The following is a 27,354-nucleotide window of genomic DNA, read 5'->3' on the forward strand; positions in this document are numbered from 1 at the left end:
CTAACTATTTCTTTCTCCAACGGGAAAAAAAAACGCTTTAGCACATTGCAACATCATGCAGGTTAGTTTGACAATGATGGTGAGTATTGATCATTGTTATGAACTTATGATTACCATGAATTTTAGAATCTTTAAATGATAATGTAATTTACTTAAAGCAAGCATGATTGTGGGTATCGTTAAACAGAATCATTGCTTAAAGATATTTTCCACTCAACAAGGCTTGGATTCTTGGAAGGCCCTTGGTCTCACAATTGATCAATGAGAGGACATAGGAGGGTTGGCTATTAAGGCAAGAAAACATGTAGATTGTATTTGATAACATTCTTTTTTGAGCGGTAATTATTTAATAATTCTCATTTTTAATGTCGACTTCTATGATGTGTTTTTTTTTTTCTTTCTTTCTTAAAAGAGGATCAAAGAGTTTCACTCCTGCTCTCATGGTGACTCGAACACATGACTTCTATGATGTGTTATGTTGTGTACGATAAAGGTTATCATGTATAAAAGTCAGTAATATTTAAGTAAAATAAGATGTACCAAAAAATAAAAAAGTTAAAGTTAGTATTTTAAGGAATCGATTTAAAGAGACTACTTTAGTCACAATTGTGTACGAAAAGAAATTTGAAAAGTATGCTTCTCCATTTCCCTTTGAGGAAAGGCCCAAGTGATGAGAAATGGGTAAGAATTAGAAAATGAGAGGATGGATCCCTAATTTCATGTGCTTTAGCTCTTAGTCCCCATCACTATGAAAATGATATGGCCAACCAAATCAGTGGAAGGAGGAAAACAAGAAAATAGTAAGAAAAAAAGGAAAATAATTGAAATTCACTAGATGAAGGTGAGGAAGAGTGGAAGACACATGAACCAATATACACTGAGATTTTCTCTCTGAAATTAAAGAAGAAAAAAAAGAAAAAAAGAGAAAATAAAAATAAAGATAGAGAGTGAGTCCCTCCGTGTCATTTGGCAAAAGCAAACAAAACAAAACACAACACAACAACAACACTTCAGGTAAGCTCTCCTCTCCGCACCTCTCGTATCTTCTTCTTTGTCTTGCAATATTTTCAGTAATCATTCTGTTTCTCGTAAATCATCATTTCATTGCTATAGTTGGGTGCTAAATTTTCAATTGGGTCAAGATTGTATCTTCTTCCCTCAACCTGCTCTGGCTGCACAGATTCAGTTCATAGCTTAATTGTTCACATAATCCATGAAATTCATCTGCCCAAGTCATGTGAAACACTGAAATTATTGTTTATGGGACTATTGGTCAGATTTCAGTCTCCTGGGTTGCTCTGGAAACTGAATTTTCCTTGTGAAAAAAGCTTTCTTTAGTTTCCATGGCCAAAAAAGAATCAATCTTTCAATTGCATAGATTGGACTAAAGCTCTGTCCTTTTCTCTCAACCCTTGTTGGTAAATGTAAAGAATGCTGCTGCTTTTATTTCATTAACCAAAACGAATGGTAAATTGGTATGTATGGACAACGTAATGCAAGATTGGTCTCACAAATATGTAGATAACCAAAGCCTATGTAAAGGAGAAGCCTTGTGTCTTCAACGTTGCAGAAGCACAAGGCTGAAATATGTCAGTTAGTAGAAAATTATTTATGTGCGTTTTATCTCATTTGGTTTTGGGCTCATGATGTATTTGTAGATATTTTGCATAACCATGTGTTGATGCATGTAAGTCTGTTGTACATAGTGTTCTAAGTGGAACTTTCATCAAAGGTTTTTGGAGTTTTTGTAAGTTAAGAAAGATATAATAGAGTTTGTGTTGCAAAGAGCTTATTAGACTCCCACCATAGTGGAATGTATTACTTGAAGTTTACTCATGTCATACACAAAGTTGTGCTGCAGAAGTGCTGATCATGCTATTGATTATCCAAAATAGAATGGTGCATAAGAGTTTTGCAATCTTTCTTTCTGGCAGCTACCTCTAAATTAGTGACTTGAACTTTTACCTTTCTTTGTAGTAGAAAGAGAAGAATAGGACGAGGAAGAAAGTATGGCTGCAACATTGTTGGTTTCATGCAATCCGAATGTAAACCATGCATGTAGAAATGATAATCCGCCATTACCCAAATCTTTCATGGGTGTTGGACACAAAATCCTGGATCCAACTAGAGCAAGTGTAAACCAAGGGCATTATAGCTCTCAAACCAAGAGGTCGTCTCATCAGTTTTCCGTTTCTGCTGTCACCAAAGGTTCTGCAAAATCAAGCAAGTCCGACGAGAAAATCCCTCTTTGGGCTAGACCAGATTCTGAGGAGCCCCCTCCTTGGGCCCAGAGCGAAGGAAAGAAAGACGATTCAAAAGAAGGATTTGAGGTTCCGTTTTATGTTTATCTACTTGCCTCGGCTGTGACTGCAATTGCTGCAGTAAGGTCCTTCTAATCCTTTTGATAAAGTTGGTCCTTTCAAAACTGCATATGCTCCTCTGATGTCCTATAACAGTAAAATTAATGCTGCATTGCAGATAGGTTCTGTTTTTGAGTATGTGAACGATAAGCCTGTCTTTGGAGTTTTGAACTCAGACAGCATATTTTATGCTCCAGTGCTTGGATTTTTCGCATTTACTGGCATTCCCACTTCTGTAAGTCATTCTATTTCTTTAGATCACTTTTTCTGGTTTCAAGGCTTTTTTCTTCATTTTTATACTAAGTTCCTGTACATAGAATCTATCAATTTGAATATTATTTTCAATTCTTATTACGTTTGTAGCCACAGAAGAAGTTGACTATCTGCATAGTTATCATAATCTTTTTTAGTTATCGCAATCTGTAGATGAACATATTCTGCATAGTTGTCATAATATGAATATTATAAATGTCAACATATCAACACTACAGGCTACGGATGAACCATGAACATAATTGATAATGACACAACTTAATCACTTTCTTGGGTTCTTAACATGAATGTTAAATGCAGGCATTCCTGTGGTTCAGATCTGTTCAGGCCGCTAACAAGGAAGCCGAGGAGCAAGACAAGAGGGATGGCTATCGATAGGTTCAAAATCACGCCAGTAGGGCATTAACAGCCATCTAGACTTGATCTCTGCAACATATATGTTTGTTTTCTTTCCTTTTACGTGAAGGAATCAGAAATACAAATCGTTATAATGTGTTGTAACTACCTGCAAACAAATGAATCTCATATTATGGAAGATGTTTGATGTCCCTGTATAATCAAACCCAATCATTCTAAAACAAAGCCACAGACTGGTAGGCAAAAGAATATTGATGAGAATTTAATTGCTGCTGTTTGACAAAAAAGAGAACCAATTGGTTGAATTCATCTGCAGGGAATGTCCTCTGCAAGACACAAAACCAATAAAGTAATTGGTTTTTGGATGGGAAAAAGGAAAAAGACACAATCATATAGGATTAAGAAGAAGCTTAGCAAACTAGGTAAGAATCTTGCCTTAGAAAGCAATGAGGAATAACCTCAAAAAAGACGAGAAAGAATCTTGCATTCCCTAGTTCCCACTTATGTTGAGCCAGCAAAGTAAAACACACGAACATGTAGTCATACACACGAACAGGTAGTCATGTACTAGAAGAATCATTTAGCTTTCTAGGGGCATTAGAAACATGAATAGATCATTGGTTTAAACGTCAACGGTTAGCCCTCTTTGTAATTTTCGACGGTACCACCAAGGAAATTTGTCCCTATCAATCATCGAAGACGGGAACTTATACCTCAGTCTTTGTCTTGGTTGTTTCTTAAAAGCTCACGTGTTCTCGATCATTAAGCTTGTGCCAATTTGCAGAAACCACACTCCCCCTGTCTGATTTCTGCATAAGTCCCTCTATCTCTTTCCATGGCTTCTGTTGAAACCTGTGTTGAGCACGAGCTTCCTGTAAGCACTGGTAAAGACTATAAAACAAAGAGTGAGCAAGTGCAACGAGCTCAGTGGCTTCGAGCTGCTATACTCGGCGCAAGTGATGGCCTTCTATCCACTACATCGCTAATGCTTGGTGTCGGTGCAGTGAAGGATGATCGTTGGTCGATGATCCTTTCTGGAGTAGCTGGAGCTGTTGCAGGAGCTTGTAGCATGGCCGTGGGGGAGTTTGTTTCTGTTTCAACTCAAAGAGATATCGAAAAGGTGTCTCTAAGCCAAAACAGCAGTACTTTAAATAGTGTGTTGAGGGAGAGAGATGGTAATGGTAAGGTGGTTAAGCTTAATATCCCTGAATCAAGTTTCACCATATCAGTTGAACTGACACCTTCAAGAAGACCAAGCTCATCTGAAAAACCAACTGATGAGCCAACCGAGAAGATGCCAAGTAAGATCAACACGTTTGAAATAAAAGAAACTGATGAAGAGGAGTCGCTGCCAAGCCCTCATAAGGCAGCTTCAGCCTCAGCGTTGGCATTTCTGTGTGGTTCACTTGTGCCTTTACTGTCAGTCATGTTTATTTCTCAAAACTTGATGAGAATGGTGGTGGTTGTGGTGGTGACATCAATAGCTCTAGCTTTCTTTGGGGCTATTGGAGCTCGTATGGGTGGCTCACCTGTTCGGGCATCTGCAATTCGAGTTCTTGTTGGAGGCTGGATCTCCATGGCGGTTACCTATGGTTTGCTTAGACCTTTCGATAGAGATCATTCAAAAGGTTTGATGGACAAGAACTGATATAACAACATGAAGGAAATATGATGAGTAATGGTAGATGTATATATCATCGCTTACTCTCCACACTGTAAACCATATCGTATGGTGCAAAATTACAAATAGGTTTATAGAGTGAAAATCATGTTTTCCACTGCGGTTTTTGACCCCCTTATATCTGAAATGAAATACCATGGATGAAATGGAGCAAATTATCTGTTTTCAATCATTAAATAAAGGAACATATACATTTCTGCTCAAGCTCTTCCTCATTTTGACTTGGTATGTGTTTCTAGAGACAAGCTAGTGTACCGGTGGGTATGAGATACCCTCATTTACAACTATTTGAATAATAAAAATTTACAAGTATTTGAACCAAAATTACAACATTGAGAACAAAAGTTACCATATTCATTTACATTATTTACATATAGTTAAACAAAAATTACAACATTGACAACGAACTTGTTCAAAAGCTTGTAAAAATGTCGTAAGAGGTGTAATTACCATTATTAGAACTAAGATTACAACATTGACAACGAATTTATTCAAAAACTTGTAAAATGTCGTAAGAGGTGTAATTACCATTATTAGAACTAAAATTACACAAAGTAGGACTCAAATTACAACTTTGACAACAAAATTTGTTCTCACTTTTGTAAATGTTTTGTAAATGTGGGTATGAGATACCCACCACTACACTAGAATTTCCCGTGTTTCTAATCCCGATCATTCTAGCTATAAGCATATTCGCGTGTTAATCTGACAACAAATGATTTCAATGGTGGAAGACGTGTTTCCAATTGATATGATTAAGGCAATAAAATGTCACTGCCAGTTTCAGAACCGCCAAATGGAGCTTAACAAAGTAGACAATCATCAAATTATAAATGGAGCAAGACCACCTATAAGTTAGGACTACGACAGCAATTTTCGCAGAATGCACTGACAGAAGAAATAGCTTATTGAGTTCTGAATCACAGCCCTATCAATCTTGAATTAAAAATGGTGCCACAAGATGTCACTTGAAGTCAATATGAGGTGTGTGTGCTCGCATAGATAAGATATGATGAGATAAGAATATATAAGATAAGCGTTGTCTAGTGGAAAAATATAATTGCAGTAGTCAGAATAGAAGTATGGGAAGGTGGTTGCCATTAAAAGCTTTCTTCCATTATTGAAGTGATTCACTTCGATCAGAAGCTTCATTGTCCATATTCTGATGAGTTATAAGGTCCAATTCTGGTTCCTCAGTGTAGTGATTGCAATTTAATTAGCTGCAAAAAATTTTGCATGCTCAAGAAAAGCAGGAAATGACTTCATCCATGCCTATTCTCCAAAGAATGGACCGTCTCGATCGTTTGGTAACAATGTCTTTTGTTTAAGTACTCTTTTATATATGCTGCTCAGTTTTCAAGTACTGGTTGCTAGGAATCCTAGCTAGGCATATATGTGTTCATTATGTTGATGATGCAGCTGCAGTTTCTGGAAGAGAAGCATTGCTTGTCATCCAAGTGTTCTTTGAGTTCTAGTACTGCTCCCTCCTGCGAAAGCAGTGAACCTGCCCAAGATCGTGTGTCCTACAAAACACTGTCATCTGCAATTGAAGAAGTACATTGTAAAGGCACGCTGATGGAGCGAGTAGCTATGCTTGAGAGCCGGGTTTTACAGGTAACATTATCTAGCTAGCAGCCCGATAATGTTAATTAGCTGGTTTAACCAAATTAAGGGAAAGCATAGCTCTTAATACAACTTCTCTCTGTCTGCACCTAGCCACTAACTAATTTTCCTCCTGACAATTATTAGTTAAGCCATGAGATGGATTTAGAAAATGCATCAAGTTCTAGCTGTTCCACGATTCTGGTATCTGATCAGAAATTTGAGCAAGACAAGCAAGATTCTCTAATAAATGGGGTAAGTAAACAATGGAAAGTAACACATGCTAAATCGGTTTTGTATTTTGTTCATATTGTGTTAGCTGGTTTAACCAAATTAAGGGAAAGCATGTATGAAACTTCACTGAAAGAAATTAAAAGTATATATTGTGATGATACTTGCAGGGGTATAAGTCTCCAAAAGAGTGTGTAAGAAAGCCAAAGGGTTGGAGGAAAGCTGGGAGAAGAAGAACAAGAAAAACAAGCATTGTCTCCATCATTCAGCTGAGAGAATGGCTTAGATGGCCAAGAATGGGATGCTAATCAATCATCAACCAAAAATAATTTTCTGCAATAATTAATTAATTGTTGTAGTCTAGATGGGACCTGTTTAAGCATTGTCTCAATAACATCAAAATAATGGTTTATGTTTTCTTCATCAAGTTACAACAAAGGAAACTAAAAGGGATCAAGCTAAGATTGATTATGTAGCCAAACGGCAAATCATCTTCTTGTCATCATTAACTAACTAGAAGATGCATGCTTGCCTTCAATGAAACAACTGCAGATAAAATATATTGTTCGTATATATTATCTATTATATTTACGATTTAGATATTTGATGCACTTTGGCATTTGAGTTATTCATCTAATAAAAAAAAAATATAGATAATTAATATACTATTATTATAGATGTTGTTACAAGCAACACCATAACATTTTCCAAAAGAAATGGCTGGTTTTGTGAAAGAACACACCAAGTGTGATACCCAAAGAAAGAAAACAACACCACCACATGTGATACCAAAGGGAGGTTACCTCGTGTAAAATAAAAAAATAGAAAAGTAGATCTGAAAGTCTAAAAAAATCTTGTTCTTATTTTTTCTTCCGAGCAAATCACACCAACATCTTCGGAAATTTAGTACATTTTTAAATATTACACTCCATCTGACTTTAATATAATTTCATATCCCTTTCAAAAAAAATTATATAATTTCATATCAGCATTTACTCTTTAAGAAATTCGTGATTTCACAATGTTAATATGACAATTAACCAACAATTCAGGACTAAAGGCTCATTGGTTACTTAAATTAATATGATAGTTGTATGTATAACTATATCGATTCTTTTAATTAGTAACGTGTATATTACCATGTGACGGCTACGAAGCAACCACCATGATCAATAATTAGCCAAAAAGAGAAAGCTGATCACAGTTAGTTGGTTTGTCGTTGAGGCCATGAACTCTCGTGTCTAAGTAAAAAACAACAAAGTGAAAGTGAAAGTGAAATCTATGTCATGTCTTTTACCAAAATTGCATAAAATATTGGGTCTCTCTTAGTTTCTTGTTCTAATGGGTCTGCGGCTCTATGCTTATTTCTTGGAAAATTCTATCATGTAGTAGTCTCTATCAATCATCTCACCTATTATTTAATGACGCCAATGTGGGTGATTCGTGTTTAACCCAGAAGCACCCAGAAGATGCCCGAACGGTGACACCAATGCTTATTAATGCAGACAAGGTTTTATTTTTTCGAGCATAGTTTTGATTTTTAGACCAAAAGTTTTCAACTTTAGCAATAAAGTTTTGATTTTTTAGACCAAAAGCTAGCGGAGAAACCCAGAACCCAGAAAATGGTGGAGATGAAGCAGGAAGAAGACAAGGAGGGAATGACGATAATCAAAGGAAAAGAAGCTATCGGATTGAGAATCGTGAACATGTTTGTGGCGATGGGTTTGTGGCTTGGAGCTATTCATTTCAACGTGGCTTTGATTCTCTTCACTGTTTGCTTCCTTCCTATTTCCAAGGCCATATTGTCAGTACTATTTCCCAATCCTCCATTTTTGTTGTCAAGTAAATTGCATTATTTTGGGTTTTTATGGTCTGCTGCAAAATCTGTATTTCAGGGTATTTGGGTTGCTTGTGTTGTTTATGATAATCCCAGTTGATGATAAGAGCAAAATAGGAAGAAAAGTGGCCAGGTATACTTCTCTTTGGAATCTGGAATTTAAGTTCATTCAAGTTTATCAGAGTGAAGCATATTGTGATTTATTTTCAAATTTGTGTGGGTTGGATTGTGTTTTGTAGGTACATATGTAAGTATGCCTGTGGCTATTTTCCAGTGACTTTGTATGTAGAGGAAAAACACGTCTTTGATCCTAATTGCTCTTATGGTATACACCGTCGTCTTCTTTAGTGAATTAATCCGTTATTGGCATATTATGATGTCAAATAAGTAACATCTTGGATCTGTTTGGTTTATGTAGTCTTTGGGTATGAACCACATTCAGTTTTGCCAATTGGTGTAGTTGCACTGGCTGACATGACTGGGTTCTTGGGTCTCCCTAAGATGAAGGTCCTTGCGAGTACCGCTGTAAGTCTTTTCTTTGTTTGCTCAGATTCTTTGTTCAGTTCATTTAGTCTGTTTAGTTTTGCTCATTCTGTGTGGGAAATCATGTTTAGGTGTTCTATACACCATTCCTAAGGCATATATGGACATGGTTGGGTCTTACACCAGCCACAAAGAGTAATTTTATCTCCAACTTGGCCGCTGGTTATAGTTGTGTCATTGTGCCTGGTGGAGTGCAGGAGACATTTCTTATGGAACATGGTAAAGAGGTACACACTTTCAAACAGCTCGAGTTGATGAACTAGATTTCTTCTGATTAGTTAGGGAAGCATATGGTCCATATTGTATTTTTCCCTTATTTATAACTAGGCAGGCCTATGACACATATCTGTTCTGTTTTCATTGTTGTAATTTCAGTAGTAATCGCTTGTGTACTTTGCAGAAAGTATTCCTTAGTACAAGAAGAGGATTTGTTCGCATAGCCATGGAGAATGGCTATCCCCTGGTTCCAGTTTTCTGCTTTGGTCAGGTATCACCTTCTTATGATCTGGTTTTTCATGGTATACCTAGAGAGTTATTAGTTTCAATTCTTGCTGCAGTTGTATTATAGCTGTTTTGCATTTCTGCCTTTTGCTTTACTGGTCTAAACGTGTATGGATGTCAATAGTTACCTAATTGTTAAGAGCAGTTTGTTGCATTTTCTGCTTGGCCACTTGTGTTCATTAAAGGGGTGCCATAATGTTTATTACTTCTTCAGTGGTTGAGTAATACTTTCCTTGTCTATCTAGCATGTGTTTCACCTCACAACAAGATGATGTTCTCCTTTTAATCTTATGATCTGTGCTGCAGTCAAATGTTTATAAGTGGTGGAAGCCAAGTGGGGAGTTATTCCTGAAGTTTGCTAGAGCTATCAGATTCACCCCTATTGTCTTCTGGGGAATGTTCGGGTATGTATTTAGTTGTTTGATATTGTATTATTTTCTTTTAATCTTTTTTTTCTTCTTCTTTTTTTTGCTACTTTATCGAGGGGAAGCTCGAAACCATTTTGGAGTGTTAGCCAATCCAGTCACAAAATTGTTTCCGGGGTCAAACCCAAAAACCACATTAAAAATTAGAAAATGAAGCTGTAGTAGCATGGTATTTCCAAAGCCAGACTTCAACTCCCCCAATGAACAGTTCTCCAAAAAAGTCGCTTTCATTCTCAACAATATCCTCTTCTCTGTACATGAACTCAGATGTTTTCTTTTGTCCAAATGGAGCTATATACATTATGTTCTTGCTTAAAGCTTTTAACTGCAAAAATTGGTTTTCCTGCCTCAGACATGTTGTCACTCACTTGTCAGTGTGTATTTCAATAGACATTGCCAGATTTCTGTACTTACTTCTTACAATCAAATAATCAGTATTACTATGGTAAAGATTTCAATGTTCAGGCATTATCTGAGTAGAATTTGTGTCTTTGCAATTAGTTCTCAGGCATATATGTCTAGAAACTGGATAAAAGAAAAATATTGTCTAAGATCTTGGATCAGAATGAGAAGAAACTAGAATATCGTTTGTTTGGTACAAAAAAAAAAGGGCTATTTCTGAGTCAAGGAATTGGTGTCCTTATGTAGTCTGACAAATTTTCCCACTACCTGCTGTTGCATCTCTATGATATCAAGCATTAGCAGCGCCACAGATTTCAGAAATTATTAAGGCCTGATATCATGGTTCTCTCTTGCAGGTCCCCTTTACCCTACAGACATCCAATGCACGTGGTAGTAGGTAAACCAATAGCTCTCAAGCAAAATCCAGAACCCACCATGGAAGAGGTAAGGATTCCGATGGAAAACCTGAATGTAATGTATGTGTTTGATCACTTTTGAAATTACTTGGACTGTCTTTAAATTACTGTTTTGCACTGTGTCTTTGTTTCCCTAGCGTTCATCTTCTACATACATCAACTTTGAATTAAAGCTGTAAATAGCACTGGTGGAAAAGACACTTAGGATAACAAATTTTTAAGATGCCTGAAAATGGGTAATGCTATCAAACATTCATGATGTAATGACCAAAGGGTATCCCTAATGCCAAAATTCATCCGTCATTTTTTTCTTTGGCCATTGAGACTTCACTTCATGGAACTACATATCTTCTACATAGCCGTAGCATGTGATTGTTGATATTTTGTACTTGAAGCGGAAGTAAATTTATCAGATGTCTCAATGGATGGTAATTTATTTTCCAGGTCATTGAAGTACATGGTCAGTATGTTGAAGCACTAAAGGATCTTTTTGAAAAGCACAAGGCACGGGCTGGTTTTCCTGATCTTCAATTGGAAATTCTTTGATCAGATGATATTCTATGTTCCTCCGTGCATTGTCATTTATTTTTCTGTTTACTTGTGGACAATTTAGTGATAACAATTTGTACGTAGTTAAATAGTGGAAATGACCTTTCAAAAAAAAAAAAAAATAGTGGAAATGAATGGCAATCGGAAACTTGCTTTTGATGTTTAGCTAGTGGTCAAGCTGTTTATACACAACGGGCTTTGCTTACAAAAACTTGATACGTTCATCTGAAGCTGTAGAAGTGGCATAGTTTGTAATCTCTGTAAATACATCCATCTAAATAAAAACGATGATTTATATACAGTATGCGCCTCATATTACATTTTTCTCTTGGTGCTTAAACTCATCATAGAAAACACAGGTATTTTCTCAGAGAAAAGGAGGGAGCTGATTCTATCAATTACACTCTTCCATTTCTATTCTAATGTTTTGAACTTTCACGGAGAGTTGTAATTTTTGCTCCTCAATGTCTTTCAAAACTGAAAACAAATGCGTTCGATACACTTCACATTTTCGTCGTGCACGCTCAAGTTGACGCGATAGTTTCTGGATTTTCTTGTCCTGGTCATCCTACAAAATTGCACAAATAATATTCAGTAACTATAACAACTTGAATTAAAAGTCTACTAGGATTAAGGAACAGAAAATAATATAGCATTTGCACAACATTGAGGGTTGGGTAAGACCCTTCACATCCCTAGTTTCCTACGCCTATGGATCTGTCTCGCAAGAAATACATGTTTAACTCCTCGTTCCTATATGTAGTATATGGACCAAATTTTCCAAATGAAGTTAGCTGTCCAGTACTCTTCTTATCTCTTCTCAAGTCCCAACTATCCTATAAGCACTTTCAAATGGAAGGAAATCATATTATGGATTTGCTGGCATCTGTTAAAACCATATTTCTCTGATGTCAGAAACGAAGAAGAACTCCAAGGAAGCATTGAAACAAGATGACTAACAAGCAAGTTAAAGAATATCCTTGAGAAACAAGAAACTAAGTAACTGACTCAATCACTCAATTAAAGAGAAAAAACTCACCGGAGACAGAGTTTCCAAGCCCCATTTATGATCACCAAATGTATTTGCTTGACATCCCCAGTGCAAATCGTCATCTCTGCCAGTTTTGTTAACACTTACCAACCTCCTGCCACTCTTGTTTTCAAGAGCAACTTTTTTTGCAGCTTCTTGAAGGGCAGCAATAGCCACATTATAAATTTCAACAGTTCCAACACCTTCATCAACATACTTGAGTGCCTCATGACGAAGATTATTGTATCGTGCCGTGAGATATTCTTGCGACCTATTCAACAAATTGCTGGCACGTTCCTCCAATATGACATCACTCTTGGCATTCCTCGTCCACCGCTTCAAAATATAATGAGATGGCAGAGTAAGAACATTTGTCACCCGAAAAACTGTCAAGATGTGTCCACAAAGAAGGCCAGAGAACTCAAACATCTGGCAACTACAAAATGCTTTCATCTCATGAACATCGTATCTGACAAAATAAGCTCTGTGACTTTCTCCAAATTTAGCAACTTGATATATGGATCCTGCCTCCTCATCCTCAACTTTGGTTGCCAAGAAAGTTAATGTCTCAACCAGCTCCTCTTGGAACTTCATAAACAATTTCCTCGTGTAAAGCTCACCAGTCTGTTTCTCCATCGGTGAAGGGGTCTTGAGAAGAGGGGCAGTGTTTATAGTATCATAATCTGCCTTCACTTCTTTCTCATACCGACTTTCAAGAGCTTTCTCATACTGCTTAACGAACAGCTGTAGAGATGTTGACGCATTGACATATCCATCAAAATATGAGTTCATGATATCGCTACGTTGTGTTATAGACATTTCTGCAAAGAAGGTGTCCCTCAAGTATATAGGTACCCACTGCCTTCGATCAGCATATATCCCTTGAAGCCATTCATGATCTCTGAGATCATATTTTTCAATTAGAGACAACCAACTAGACTCAAACTCTTCAATAGATTCAGTCAGGTCGACACATTTGTGAAGCTCTGCTTCAAAGTTGGAATGCTCAGAAAGTACATGGGACAGTTTCTCTTGGCACTCTTTAAAAATATGCCACTTGCAGAAGCGGTGTCGAGTCTCAGGAAAAACCTGGGTGATAGCCATGCGGATCACCCTATCATGATCAGTAGTGATTGAGACTGGAGGTCGGCCAGACATTGCCATAAGCCATGTTTTAAAAAGCCATAGAAACGATGCCTCAGATTCATTTACCAAGAGGGCACACCCAAACAACACAGGCTGTCCATGATGGTTAACCCCGGTGAAAGGTGCAAAAGGTAATCTATACCGGTTTGACCTGTAAGTTGTGTCAAAGGTTACAGTATCACCAAAGTAAGTGTAATCACTCCTTGCCTTAGGATCAGCCCAGAAGATATTGCTCATGCACTGGTCTTGATCACCCTGCACAGAATAGAAAAATGCTGGGTTGTTGGCTTGCCTGTTCTTCAAGTAATCCAAGAGCACCCGAGTGTCACCTCCTAGGGTCCTTTGCCGACTACTCCTCATGTAATTCCTGCAGTCACGCTCCGTGAAGCCAACTTTGCTAATATCACCATATTCTTTGATGAGGGCGGACATAATTCCACTAGGCCCAATCCCAGCACCCTGCAAGGTATCAATCAAAGACTTTGCAGAACCAGAGACGTGACGATGAGAGCGGAGGCAATGCACCTTATCCGGGGGAACCAGCTCATGGTTATGTTCCTTAACAAAACATGACACAACCCATCCCCCAGAGTCTTGAATCTTGACCACCAACATTGCCTTACAACCAACTCTAGTCTCAGCACGCGGGCGCTTTACCCTGCCATCACACTCAGGACCACGCTTTTCATGCTTATCCATACGAAAACCCTCCTTGGCACAAACAAAAGACCTCTGGATGATGGCACCATCCCGCCTGGAGCGGCGAGACATGCTGACCCGAGTGCTGAAGCCAGTGCGGCGAGCATAGGAGTTGTAAAAGGCCTTGGCAGCCTCTTCTGACTCAAACTCCATCCCCTCATACGGCTCGAGATTAGTCTCTCCTTCGATAATGTAAGGTAGGGCAATGGGATTGGAACCAACAACAGCAAGAGAATCGTCAAAAATGTCAATGTCAACAACAGGGTGGTCAATGTCACCAAGACCCATCAGGTCAAATTCAACAACCTCATTCCCCAAGCTCAATGGCTCAAACTCCATTTTACCAAATGGGCATAGTTTACTCATCCTTTTGATCCAAAAATTACATGTATACATATATACAATAAATCACCAACTTAATCTAAACTACTCAATCATAACTCATAAAGTAGAAACCTTTTGATGAAAATATCAATTTTGAGAAGGAAAGGTAGAACCTTGAAGGGTACCCTTTTGAGCAAAAGGCAGGACAGCCCTCCAGACGGGCTAAAGATCCTGACTTGGAGAGGTTAAGCAGGAGTGAAGAGCTCACAGAACTGATGCAGGCACAGAGTGAGAGTGTGGAGAGCCAAGAGAGATGTGGAGGGGAGTGAGAAGGAGGGAGAAATGGGGTTCAATTGAGGGTTTTAGGGCTAATGATTTGGTAATTGCAGAGCTTCGAGGACTACCAAGTTTAGCGCCGTCGGATCCATTTCATCATCATTCTTTGAATTTATTTTTCTCTTCTCAGGGAAAAATGAAAATAGATTCTTTTTGGCAATCAAATGAATAGTAACAATAAAGTGGCACACAATTTTTGAACCAAAAAAAAACAGTGGCACACAATTTGGCTCGAGAAGCTATGTTTAGGAGATGGTTTTAGATTTTGGAAACAGGCTGGATCTCCCGGCTTCAATCCCTTATTCTAGTGCACAACCTTTTTATTTGCTTTGATCGGGTGAAATTTTTAACGAAGTCATATTTTAATCTTTAGATGTAACATTCAACTGTGTTAATAAATTCATATTTCTGATCAAAATAAAAAAATTAAGATAAAAATTAAAGAAATATTTTTCTACCGAGATCAAGTAGGTCCAACGGTATATCTCTTAACCAACATAGATCGTGTTAATTCTCTTAAAATATAAAACTAAAATACTTTTATTTCTCCCAACCATACTAGGGTCATCGACTCTTTTAATGCAAATGTTAAGAACAAGCCTGCTCGAATACTCAAATATTCCTTTTACTTTTTCATCAAGCGAAAAAAAAATATAAATATAAAGTGAAAAGTTTCCAAACAACAAAGTGTTGTGTACTTGTGTACTTATATACTTGTGTTTGTGAAGATCTTAGACACCAGCTGAGAGCTATGGTACGTCGGTTATTTGTAAAACTAACATTGTGGAATGTCATTTGAAAAACTAATCGTGCTCAATTGTCATTAGATTTAAATTCAAGACTGGAGCATAATTACCATTCTAACAGCCTTATTATTTTCACCATTAAATTTAAATTCAATAGTAGTTGAGCGAGACTGAATTCGGCCTATATATATATATATATTATTTTAACCATTAAATCTAAAATTCAATAGTAGTTGAGGAGTGAATTCGGCATATATTTCAATAAAGAAAAAAATTGACTACGGACACCAACCGGTCGGATCGGGTTTTACCAAAAACTGGGGTCCGTGTTGCGCGTATTTCCTGTGTCATAACCCCCGCGAGCGCGAGCCGCGAGGTTTAAGAAATATCTAAACCTCACCTCTCTTCACAGACGACGCCGTTTCGCTGCTGGCAATTCGTCATAATGTATGCATAGAATTTCCGAACAGAAAAGAAAAAGGCGATCAAATTCAAACCGGGAAAACAAAAATTCGGCAGAGGATAGAGAGGAATTAGGGTTTTTTTTTTTTTTTTTTATATGGTACGTATACGATCATCAGGCCACGATTTCAAGCCTTCGTCTTCTCCGATTCCAAACCAGGTATGCAGCTCTTTCCCAATCCCCTGATTTTCGTCCCCAATTCTATCAGTTCTGTGTTTCTTCGAATTTATGCGATAAAGATTAAAGCTTTAGAGGACAAAACAGTGGTCAAATTCTAGTTCTGAGTAATGTGGTTTGCTTTTAGCTTCACTCTCTGTGATTTTCATTTTCTCTGCTCCTGCTTCAAATGCCCTACTTTTTTTTTTCTTTCTGTTTTTTTTTTTTTTTGGGGGGGAATGGAGAATTTACTAGTGTTGTAATTAGGAAATGAGTGAAACCAAGGAAAAGGAGGATACTGGAGAGGATATAGCAGTTGATGGTTCAGATAGTGCCCGAAAAACCGAGAATAGTGAGCAGGAAGATTCTTTTCATTCTGTCCGGGAAACAATTGACAATGGAGAAACTGTACCCGAAAAGACGGATATTGAGATGACAGCAGCTGATGAAGATAATGTAGTAGAATCTGGAAAAGGCCAGGAAACCCCAAAACCAACTGACAATGGAGAAACTCTACGCGAAAACACGGATATTGAGATGACAGCAGCTGATGAAGCTAATGTAGGACCACAGTCCACTTCGGGCCAATCCGGTCAAGAGCCTCCTCCTCCTCCTCCCTTGGTCCCAGAAAAGGGAGATGATGGAGAGTTAGTTAAGCAGGGTGGTGATACCTTGAATGATGATGATCAAGAGTTGGACAAGCCAGGTGATGAGCCCCCGTCAGATGTAAAGACTGAGATGCGGGATTTGCCTCAAAATAGTGATAATGGCTGTGAGGAGAATGCTGAGCCAAATAGTGGTGCTGCTGGAGATATCATAACTGCGAGCAATAATGAACCTGCTACGCCTCATGCTGGATTTTCTGATATAAAAGCTGAAAATAAGAATGGGAAAGAGTTGGAGAATAAGGTGAATGGAAAAGAAGTTACTACACCCATGAACAATGGAAAGTCAAGCTCGAAGTACATGTTTCTTTCCGATGACAGCCACACGTATGATGGTAATGACTCGGGAACAGAAGAGGAACAATTGGATTTCATGAAGGAGATTGAAAATTTCTTCAAGGAGAGGAGCATGGAATTTAAACCTCCTAAGTTCTATGGAGACTGTGTGAATTGCCTTAAGTAAGCTCATGCTTGTCACCTCTCTGTCTCATTTTGTTTACAAATAGTGTAATGTTTTTACTTTGTACTAATGTATTTTCCCTTCTTATTGGGACAAAGGCTGTATAAAATTGTGACTAGACTGGGAGGCTATGATAAGGTAAGCCCCGACCTTTACCATTTGAACGGTCCTAGTATATGGCAAACGACATATAACTATTATAAGAAAATAAGAAACCTACTACTTCAAATTATGTATATATTGTTGTGAGTTTTCAATTTTTAGAACCATCCTTTTCTTGCTACCAGCACATATATGATTCGCTTGTACTTATGGATAGGTGACCTCAGCTAAGCTGTGGAAGCAAGTGGGAGCGTCCTTTAAACCTCCAAGGTAAGGAACAACATATGTTTCATATACCACTCCATTCTTTTGTTACAATGCAAACTCTGTTATATGGAGACATGGATGAATAGCTATGTTTTGTATTCCACAACTACTTTTCAGTTTACTGCAGATTAGTTTTGTTGTGATATTTAAAATTTTAGAAAAACTGATAGTTTGTCATAATTCTATAATAGATACTGCTAATCCGTGAGTACTGAAATTGGGAGATTCTTTTCATTGGCAATATGTTATTAGTGATTGGTCTATGGTATTTTGAGGGTCACACGGTCTGATCTTTTTAGCATGCTGTTTTGCAACAAAACTACTGTGTCAGAAATATAAAATAAAGCAAAATGTAGTTATAGGGAACATATAAATGTTGTTGGAGATGTCACTCTGTTACTAAGTTTCCTCTGTCCCACCAACAAGGGGTTTGTAGGAATTGTGAGGCCTGTGGTTTTCTCTGATGTGGTCTGGGGCTCGAACCCCCTCACATTACGTAACTAGCTATTTACTAGAGTTTCCTTTTTACTTGAAATTGTAAGTTTGGCAGGTGGCCCCAGTTTCGAGTCTGCAAAGTGAGTTGGGATTTCTGGGTCTAGCATCTTCTGTTCCCATTTTACCTCACCCTGATTTGTTGTTTTGGGAAGTGAAAAGGAGAAAGTGGGTTGGTGGGTGGTGGGAAGTATGGTTTTAGAATGTCTAACATTGTTTACTATGTGTTAATAGATTACTTTTTCTTATCTCTACTGCAGGACATGCACTACAATTTCATGGTCATTCAGAGGTTTCTACGAGAAGGTATGTGTGTGAGCTTGTGCAAGAAAAAATCTTATGTTTTCTTCATAAACTATTAGCTTTAGCATGTCAATATGTGTGTGTCATTGCACACTACTGGATCAAGAAACATGCGATTGAATCAATTGAATGGGACTGATTTACCTCCTATAATTGGGCAGATTTGGCCTGAAGGTCCAAACTTGGTCTGCCCATCTGGTTGGTGGTTGACCATGAGTATACGTGTGTGAATGCCCTGAGTTGAAGAAGCTTTCGTTATGGCTTCTTTTATTTCCCTAGAGCTTGCTGGAATTTACCACAAGTCCATTGTTTCAACTGTCTGTTTAAGGTTCTATAATAGTTTGTTAAACTTCTTCAGTATTATTCTATATTTGATTTTGTTTATTAAACTTTATTAAACTTCTTCAATATTTGATTTTGTTTCTTATTACTTATTGTTCATTGAATACTTCAGGCACTCCTTGATTATGAAAAGCATGAAATGCATGGTGGTGAGCTCAGTATACCTATCCCTTCCCAGCCAAAGCGTATTAATATTGATAATCGGGTAAGAGTTGATCTTTGACTCAGAACTTTTGGTAGTTTATTTCTTTTACTGCTGGAAACAAAAATGAGCTATCACATGTCAAACTTGAAAATTGTTAGTTAATGGATCAGAGTTGCTAACCAGTGAGTTTCTTTAAAGTGGCTAACTGGGGGGTTTTTTGGGTGGGCTCGTAGCACCTCATGCTTAGTTAACCTGAGATGAACCTGTTTTATATTACTAAGATGACGTCTGTTACTTTACGTTGGTTCTAAGATGGTAAATACAGATACTTTATATGATACTAATCACGCTTTATATTTGATGACCTTGAGGTAAGTCCAAGTGCTAGCAGAAAAGTTTAGTTTCTGGGATCTGCAATGAAGGATAGTAGATCATTGATTCAGTATATAACCATGTTGAGTAGAATTGCCTTTCCAGTGGTGATAGAGTCTGCTTTTTCTGAAAGTATAAAATTTTAAATGGTATGATTGTCAACATTTTACAAAGTGACTAAGTTGCAGTTGACTTTATTCAAATATTTTATGGTACAAAGATGCTCAACCTCGGCTACTTTTGGTTTCTCTCTTAGTGCAATAGCTTTTTTAGGCCATGCTCTCTCTATTTCTGTCTCTTTTTCTCTCACTATTCCCCACACTTGATGCATGATAATGTTAATTAGGCTTCCGGATCAGGTAGAACAAGAAGGGATGCTGCAGCACGTGCCATGCAAGGTTGGCACTCACAACGTCTCCTTGGTAATGGTGAAGTCAGTGAACCGATCATAAAGGTCTGCTGTATATTAAGACATTTTGCTCTCATTTGTTCTGTGGTTTTCATTCTTCATTCTTTTCTGTTTAGATGTCTGATTCTGAATAAATGCCAATTTTCTGTCTCTTTAGGATAAAAATGCTAATGCTTTGCAAAAGCAAGAAAAGCAGCTTAAAACCAGTGGTAACGTCCTTCAGTGGAACTCGCGTACTCTTATTTTCGGTAACGTTGTATATAATTTCTCACTTCAGAGTGTTGTCTCTTCACTTCAGGTTCACATAAAAGAAAGAAGCCACCCAATGTGGATCCTGTGGTACAGGCTGCACGTACTAAACCAACAAAGTTACAGTTAAGATCTATGTCAAATATTTGTTATACTTGTCTATATATATCATGAAGCTGCTGAGTTGACTGTTCACAATCAGAATTAAATTGGATTGATTGGATTGCTCGCTTTTGTTTTGTGTCTGTTTGGATAGATTGGATGTAGATGTTTCTGATCTCGGACCTCCAGCAGATTGGGTGAAGGTCAATGTGCAAAAGACTGTAAGTTTATGCAACACATTTTGTAACTCAAGGAATTATGCATTTGCAGAATTTTTGAGGACCTATTCAATACAATGTGAAATGTCATGTGTGCAGAAAGATTGTTTTGAGGTCTATGCTTTAGTACCAGGACTTCTACGTGAGGAGGTAACTATACATATTCCAGAATCTTGGTTCTTTTTCTTCGTTGTACTCTGCTTCCTTTTAATATTTTACATTCTTGGGCATCAACTTTATTGTTTTAGAAGCCATGTAGACAAATGTTGTCAATTATATTGGCAGATGGTCATGTTGCCTTTTGATAGTCTAGAATTTGCTTGTAATAGTGGATACAAATTTGTGGGAATAGCTCCACGGTTGAAAGATGATCAGATCAAATTTCTGACCCCTTTGGGATAAGTAACCGTGGGGATATTTGTGCTGTACTCAACTAACTGTTTGTTGTAAAAAAAAATATAACCTAATTGTTTAAAAATGAACTGCTTAGCTTGAACTATTCATTTTATGAAATTTAAGAATGAAGAATCTGCCAATCAGCTTGCTGATAACTCCATTAGGCCGCTTTTTTTTTTTTTTTTTTTACTTGCCATTAAATCTTGCCTTCTATAGTTTACCACCTTTTAAAGTACATCCATTAAGGTTTTTAGTTCAGCAAGTATATCTCTCAACATGTTCTTTCGGCAATCAATCTTAGGTGCGTGTTCAGACAGATCCAGCTGGGCGACTGGTTATAAGTGGTGAACCTGAGCATCCTGATAATCCATGGGGTGTCACACCTTTCAAAAAGGTGAGATATTTTTTCTCTCCTTTTCTTTGGGCTGCAAATTGAGAGGTGTAACAAGGAATGGCATGCTTGATGGAGTTAGTGCATGATGAAATGATATGAAAAGTTTACAAGAAAGATGAACTAGGGGTTGTCTGAGAATTATGTTAGACTTATTACCTGAAAAAAAAAAAAAAAATCTCTAAAACCATGAGCCTTTACTTTCTTCAAAAGTTTGGCACCTTGGCACTGTGGTTCCTTGGTTCATTGCTACTCTAATTTGGCAACTAGACATACTAATGCACAGTTTAGATTTCCTGTAAGGAACATTGTAATCTGAGAAGTGTTAAAGCTTGGTTATTGCATCTGTCTTCAATTAATTATTATCATTATCATTTGTTTCACATTTTTAGCTTTACTTGATTGTTTCAAATGATGTTACATGTCTATACTTTGAACTAGTGACTTATACTGTATTTGGCTTTATGTGAACAGGCTGTCTCCTTACCATCCAGAATTGATCCTCACCATACATCGGCCGTGGTCACCCTGCATGGACAGTTGTTTGTTCGTGTCCCGTTTGAGCAGTCAGAACAGTAACAGTTTAGGATGTCCATCCTTATTCTATCTTACTATAAATTAACCATCTTTTGTGTAGAAACCAGGCTCTTCTCAACCTTAATTAGGCCTAGTCAGTTTACTTGGTTAGTACCAGTTGCTCAATCTGATGTCTCAGAACTTGGTGGGGACTAGATTAGTACAGGAGTTAGCCTAACCATTTGTGTACTTATACCAACATTCTTTTAGTGATTATTAGCAAGGAACCTTTTATTCATTCATTTCCTGGTACATTCTGGTTGATATTGCAGCCATGAGGCTTGATCACGAGCTGCTAATTGAATCAGTTAAACGCGACAAACCTCTTAATACACCCAGTTCACTTACTAATAATGGTTTTTTGTAAAGATGCAACTCGTTATAATTTGAATAGTTAAATAAATTACATATTTAAATTATGAAATATAAATGATGATTGTTCAACATATGAATGTTAAATTGTTACTTGAGGGGTAATAAGAAAATAGTCATTACTTGGTAAATATTTGGTTATTTGCATGAACACTAATAAAAGTCTAAATCTCTTATATGAAAAAAATTTAGAACTTTTTAGACACTAGAAGAGTAGAATTTTTTTTCTTTTTCGTTCTTAAAGTGAGTTCATGGTATGAAGGAATATGAATAAAAATAATAATTGACATAGTTTGACATGTTTGGACGTGCAACAAAGTTGCTTTCTTATATCATGAACTTAGTATTCATAGAGCATGAAAGTCTGAACTAGCGGAACATATAAGTTTCTTGCTTTATAACTTTAAAAAATCATCAAAAATAAAAATCTATTACGGTGCGTTTGAATGAGAAAATTATAAAATCCGTAGGAATTTATAAACGATGAAATCTTTAACTCCATCAATCTAAAATTTCATTAATTGATATTTCTTTTGTTTAGTTGCATCTATTTAGGATTTGAAATGTGTAATAAATTAAGAAAGTTTAAAACAAATAAAAAGATAAAATAGAAAAAAGTCTTGTTTTGATATTCCGTTAATTGAAACACATTCTAAATATCATGTTTTACCAATGGTTAGATTAAGAAATATAACAATTTGAATAGGAATTAGGCTTATTTCAAACTCGTTAACTTTCAAATGATCTAGCTTTTACTTGATGGTGTAAAGAACAATGTACTAAAGAATTGAAGACAGCAAGAGTAGTTACAAGAATTGTGTTGCACTACCAAAAATAGTATCCGCATATGAGCAACTATTTGTATTTCTTAGATCCAGAATTTCTCACAAAGAAAGATATGATCACAATAAAATCAAGAAAATGTAAAATTTGCAATGAACACCGACTGATGATGGACCTTCACGGGCTAGTTGCCATTGATGCCATGTCCAACTCTTCATCAGAATCAATTGCTTCTTCATAATCATAATATGCTTTTACCTGCAATGGAAGCATTATAAAAAATTATCAGAACCATTTAGCTGTGACACAAAACCGAAAGCTCATTAACGTTTTTCCAAAATTATGATCCGTAATGACCAATACCTGTGGTCTTGGAGTAATTGCTTCAAAACTATGAAATACAGGATGATCAAAATTAGGGGGTTCCAGAACGATGTAAGCCCCTTTATTTCTATACCTCTCCTCAGTACCCTGTAGGGGAGACAAAGTGATATCAAATAATCAAAATGTAATGAAACAAATGATCTTTGTAGTTGTACACTAACCTACTAAGAGATAAAATGTCATTTTACAGACTGTGAAAAGGGTACTCTTACAACATCAGAGAAACCACAGCTCAAACCAGATTGGTGAGACTTATGACTGAAATCCGTCTGTCAGATCAAATATTGCTGGTCGGTTATGCATGAATCTTTTTCTCAAGTATTAATTTATTGTACCTTCCATATAATTTAAAGTTTCTCGAGTTGTATTTCAAACAATTCCCCACCTTATCTCAAAAAGAGAATATTATCATAATGATCGGTCCACAAACACATCCTACTAAAGATGTGACGAGGTTCTGATTTCCCCAAAATGCCTATGATCTGGCATAAGTATCGAAGCTCAAGGAATATAAAATTTCAGACACTTAATAGCTAGAAACATCAACATATATGGACAGGTTCCACATGGTCCACGATATGCACTGAAGTCCCATGCTGAAATAATGAGCAAAATTCCCAGAAGGAAAGATGCATTTAACGCATAACATATGAGAGGTGTTAAGACAAGAAATTTCCATCCCAAAAAGAACAATTTAAGGAGGTGAAAGAGAAATTTGTTTCAAATTAGGTTAAAGTTATTGGAAGTCTTAGTTTTTCATGCTCAAACTTTGCTTACTAGAATTTTAATGCACCCACAACCTCTGATAGAAAGTGCCAAACTGCCAATAACAGTTTCCAAACACATGCAAGGATTTCACATAAAACTCTATTAATGAACTTGAAGAATAACCATCATCAAGGGATTGTGAGCACACCTGAAATTGTGGGTAATCTGGAGCACTAAATAAAGTAATGAGCTTCCCTGACTCCACGATGTGATCTATGGTGTACCCTTGATCCATGCCTCCAAGACCTGGCCTCTTTTCACGCGCATCAGGTCCTTCATGCGATCTGATAATCAACTGATGTTTTAACAAGGTAGAATAACCACAATTTTAGTATTGCATCTCTGTTTGATACTTAAGTGAAAGCAACAATAGAGTAAAAAGAAATCATCTCACGTGCAGAGTGAGAGAAACGTAAAGAGCATTCCTTATGCAGTTTAGAAACATTACAGCTACTAGCCAAACATAAAGATGATATGGAAACAGAACATTTCTTTTACTCCTGATCCCCACTCAACATCTACCTGATGAAGTTCAATGCAAAGTAAAAGCAAAGCCATATCCACCTCCATGCTCAATGCAAGCCTTCATAAATAACCTTTTAGTGCTCATAAATATAACTAGAACATCGAAAGATGAGAAGACTCGGTCGTTAAAACAATTTGTCGTATTCATTGTCCAGCTGACCACTAAATGAAAGAAGACGGTTGGGAGGGGTATCCAAAGGTTAGCTTTGACCAGGGGTTTCCCTAAATTCAAGTCATAATGGGAAGATCAATAATGGCTAATTTATTATGCAACCATCACCACACTTGAAATAGTAGTAACCGAAAAGGTTTACAAGGTTTAGTGAGAGACAAATTTGGGTTCAAAAGTCCCCTTAACGCATGCCTTGATTGGCAGTCACATTGCACTATCAATAGCATGCAAGATCTAAAGTGTACAGGATAAAATACAAACCAGAAGACCTACAGTTAAAAATCATTATTGTCAACATAATTGCCCACCCTAACATATCATTTCAAAAACAATTAACCTTCAAGTCAACAACCATTGCCTGTGATGAGAAACACTACAAAAAGCATACTAAACTCCAAGTTTGACATTTACCTTGAGCTGAAATTTCTTAAGAAAGTCCTCAGTGCAATCAGGACCCCAAATCAGACCAATGCCTCTGACTTTATTGGGAGCAAGACCAGGTTTCATGGAGGGATCGGACCACAGCACATCACCCGGGATCAAGTTCAAACCTTCCCAGGGAGGATCAAGAACGGATCTCCGAGCCTTAGACAACTCATCTAAAGACCCCAGAACCAAAGTACTAGTCTCCGAATTCGAATTCAAAACAATCTTTCGATTCTTCTTTCCCTTTCCCCTCTTAGCTGGTGTCACTGCAATGCTCCTAAACAGGCCCCCATGAGCAGTATATACATGGCCATTTATAATGGACGCAAGAGGAAGCCCTTCAAAGCATCCCAGGCATTTTCTATACACATGTTTACCTACTCTATCTTTACCATCGTCATCTCTATACTTGACTAGCACTTCCTTCTCAAACCCATAAACAGAAGTACAGTACTTGGATTCATGGTTACCTCTCAAAAGATACACGCTTTTCGGCATCAACACTTTCCAAGCCAGTAAAATCAAGAAAGTCTCAAGACCCCAAGCTCCTCTGTCAACATAATCCCCATTGAAGACGAAGACTCGATTCTCCGAAGGGTACCCAGCATCCTTGAGAAGAAAAAGAACGTCGTGCAACTGGCCGTGGACGTCTCCGACGACGACGACGGTGGAGTCAGGGCCGCAGTCGTCGATCTTGACGCAATTGGGTTCTTTGTGGAGAATCTTGGAGGCGCAAAGAACCAAGGAATCGAAAACCCGGACGGGAAGAACCTCCGGGAATTGGGTTGGTGTTAGATTTCTTGAAGACCAATCGAAGACGGACATGAGGTTCTGGACCCAGTCCAGGCTGAGCTTCCCGTCGGGGGGCCATTCGATTGGGAAGTCTACCTCCGGCGGCGATGATCCCAGGATCGCTGGCTCTGCAACTTCCGGGACTTGGTTTGGAGATAAAGATTGTTCTTGATGTTGGGATGTGGGTAGCGGAGGATTACAGTGAGATGGGTCAGATTCAGATTCAGATTCAGATTCAGGCGGAAGAAGAGCTGCAATTTCGATATCGCAGTTGCATGACATGTCTGCCCCTCAATGATTCTGCCAAAGCATTAAGCTGTGTAATTGTATATATTACTATTACACACACACGGGTGGTTCAGAGATTTTTTTTTTTTTTTTTCTCAGGCTTATTACTACGAATCTATTTCGTTTTTGGAAAGATTTTGCCGGCAGAGGGTGACCTGTATACATTGCCCCGGGTCTGACCCGAGGTTGAGCAGTCTGGCCCGAGCATAAGGATCGATCAAGCCGAGTATAAATTTTTTTTTTTTTAATTATATATATATATATATCGGGATCTGGAGATTTTGAGTCTGACCCGACCTGAACCCGGTTTCAAGACCCGACTTTTTCGACAACCTCCGGCGACCCCAGGCCACGAGACCGGCACAGACAGGCTCGCCCCCTCCATGCGGTCCTCCCTACGATGCTGGCTTGCAGCGATTTGAAGCGTACAAGGCGGATCACTGCTGCGAAGGCAGACCCGACAGGATTTTCCTCCTCCAACGGTCTTGTTAGGTTCGTGGAAGCTTCCTCCTTCGACCCTTAGTGGTGGTTTTGGACTATTTTCACTAGAGTATAGTCAACTCACGGTGAACAGTGATATTTGGCTTGCGGCGGCGATCTAGGCCTAGTTGGTTCAAGCTCCATGTATTAAAATTGTTCTACTTGGTATTCTTGACATTTTGGACGGTTGGATTGTTGTGGTTTTGAGTTTGGCCGGCGGCGGTGTACCACCGCCTGTGGCAGCCCATAGCGGCGTTTCCGGCCATGTTAGGGACAATTTCTGGTTTTATATATCATCTACTCATCGATACGAACATTTTGATATATAATTCGTAATTATTGGAGATCGTATGAATTTGTTAGGGTTTTTAGCGATTTCGTTTCGCTCAGTTTTTTATCCGTGAGGATCCGACCTTTCGATAGACTAGTAGTTTTGTCATATTGATCGTAGAAGTATTCCGGAGACTTTGTGTGGTCTTTGATGAATTTCTGCCTCGATTGGCGTTACTTTCGGGTTGTAGTTCGATTTGGAGATTCGAACTTTAATCGATTTGTATTTCGAGTACTGAGATGTGACCGTATGAGATTAGGTACTTGACGAAGTTGTAATGGACAGTTTGTTGTGATTGTGTTAGCTCGGTTCTGTATAGAAGACGCAATGGGATTCAGATGTGAGTAATCTCACAATGTTCATTTACGAACGAAGTTATCTTATCGTTTTGGGAGTTATTTATTTAACTGCAAACTATAGTTGGTATTAGTGGCATTCCTGAGTGAATGACTATATATATATATTTA

The 27,354-nt window shown here is 37.8% G+C and overlaps 6 protein-coding genes across 11 annotated transcripts; 4 read left to right on the forward strand and 2 right to left on the reverse strand.

The window, feature by feature from the left end:
- The first annotated feature begins 855 nt into the window (after positions 1–855).
- On the forward strand, positions 856–3,168 carry LOC133714985 (uncharacterized). 2 transcript variants are annotated; one of them, XM_062141283.1, is made up of 4 exons: positions 856–1,014; positions 1,978–2,381; positions 2,479–2,595; positions 2,934–3,168. In XM_062141283.1, the coding sequence occupies exons 2-4, from the start codon at positions 2,010–2,012 to the stop codon at positions 3,009–3,011; spliced, it is 567 nt and encodes a 188-aa protein (XP_061997267.1). In that variant the 5' UTR covers positions 856–1,014; positions 1,978–2,009; the 3' UTR covers positions 3,012–3,168. The 2 variants fall into 2 exon arrangements, with proteins under 2 accessions (XP_061997267.1, XP_061997276.1); XM_062141292.1 differs by having other exon boundaries at positions 860–1,014; positions 1,981–2,381.
- A 146-nt stretch (positions 3,169–3,314) lies between these two features.
- On the forward strand, positions 3,315–4,847 carry LOC133714977 (vacuolar iron transporter homolog 5-like). The gene has a single exon (XM_062141271.1). The coding sequence runs from the start codon at positions 3,826–3,828 to the stop codon at positions 4,636–4,638; it is 813 nt and encodes a 270-aa protein (XP_061997255.1). The 5' UTR covers positions 3,315–3,825; the 3' UTR covers positions 4,639–4,847.
- Positions 4,848–7,858: 3,011 nt separating this feature from the next.
- On the forward strand, positions 7,859–11,476 carry LOC133715006 (diacylglycerol O-acyltransferase 2D). Of its 2 annotated transcripts, XM_062141319.1 has the most exons (10): positions 7,859–8,014; positions 8,092–8,308; positions 8,400–8,474; positions 8,581–8,666; positions 8,760–8,866; positions 8,956–9,111; positions 9,285–9,371; positions 9,692–9,789; positions 10,569–10,656; positions 11,073–11,476. In XM_062141319.1, the coding sequence occupies exons 2-10, from the start codon at positions 8,127–8,129 to the stop codon at positions 11,172–11,174; spliced, it is 981 nt and encodes a 326-aa protein (XP_061997303.1). In that variant the 5' UTR covers positions 7,859–8,014; positions 8,092–8,126; the 3' UTR covers positions 11,175–11,476. The 2 variants fall into 2 exon arrangements, with proteins under 2 accessions (XP_061997303.1, XP_061997297.1); XM_062141313.1 differs by lacking the exon at positions 7,859–8,014 and having other exon boundaries at positions 8,026–8,308.
- LOC133714998 (protein FAR1-RELATED SEQUENCE 5-like) lies at positions 11,453–14,998 on the reverse strand. Its single transcript, XM_062141301.1, has 2 exons — positions 12,217–14,998; positions 11,453–11,745 (listed from the first exon to the last, which is right to left on the reverse strand). The coding sequence occupies exons 1-2, from the start codon at positions 14,446–14,448 to the stop codon at positions 11,572–11,574; spliced, it is 2,406 nt and encodes an 801-aa protein (XP_061997285.1). The 5' UTR covers positions 14,449–14,998; the 3' UTR covers positions 11,453–11,571.
- Positions 14,999–15,787: 789 nt separating this feature from the next.
- LOC133715022 (AT-rich interactive domain-containing protein 6-like) lies at positions 15,788–21,808 on the forward strand. Its single transcript, XM_062141330.1, has 13 exons — positions 15,788–16,080; positions 16,345–17,201; positions 17,301–17,340; positions 17,522–17,574; positions 18,324–18,369; positions 18,821–18,913; positions 19,572–19,679; positions 19,792–19,843; positions 19,933–20,008; positions 20,140–20,206; positions 20,303–20,353; positions 20,901–20,993; positions 21,465–21,808. Exons 1-13 carry the CDS (start codon positions 16,018–16,020, stop codon positions 21,567–21,569), a joined length of 1,704 nt encoding a protein of 567 aa, XP_061997314.1. The 5' UTR covers positions 15,788–16,017; the 3' UTR covers positions 21,570–21,808.
- Positions 21,809–22,667: 859 nt separating this feature from the next.
- On the reverse strand, positions 22,668–26,201 carry LOC133715033 (serine/threonine-protein phosphatase 7). Of its 4 annotated transcripts, XM_062141342.1 has the most exons (4): positions 24,982–26,195; positions 24,022–24,168; positions 23,085–23,192; positions 22,668–22,979 (listed from the first exon to the last, which is right to left on the reverse strand). In XM_062141342.1, the coding sequence occupies exons 1-4, from the start codon at positions 26,068–26,070 to the stop codon at positions 22,899–22,901; spliced, it is 1,425 nt and encodes a 474-aa protein (XP_061997326.1). In that variant the 5' UTR covers positions 26,071–26,195; the 3' UTR covers positions 22,668–22,898. The 4 variants fall into 4 exon arrangements, 2 of the variants coding, with proteins under 2 accessions (XP_061997326.1, XP_061997335.1); XR_009848915.1 differs by lacking the exon at positions 22,668–22,979 and having other exon boundaries at positions 23,180–23,192; positions 24,022–24,157; positions 24,982–26,201; XM_062141351.1 differs by lacking the exons at positions 22,668–22,979; positions 23,085–23,192 and adding an exon at positions 23,207–23,374 and having other exon boundaries at positions 24,982–26,200.
- Positions 26,202–27,354: the final 1,153 nt, after the last annotated feature.

Source organism: Rosa rugosa, chromosome 1 (assembly GCF_958449725.1).
Source record: "Rosa rugosa chromosome 1, drRosRugo1.1, whole genome shotgun sequence".
NCBI classification, from domain to species: Eukaryota; Viridiplantae; Streptophyta; class Magnoliopsida; order Rosales; family Rosaceae; genus Rosa; species Rosa rugosa.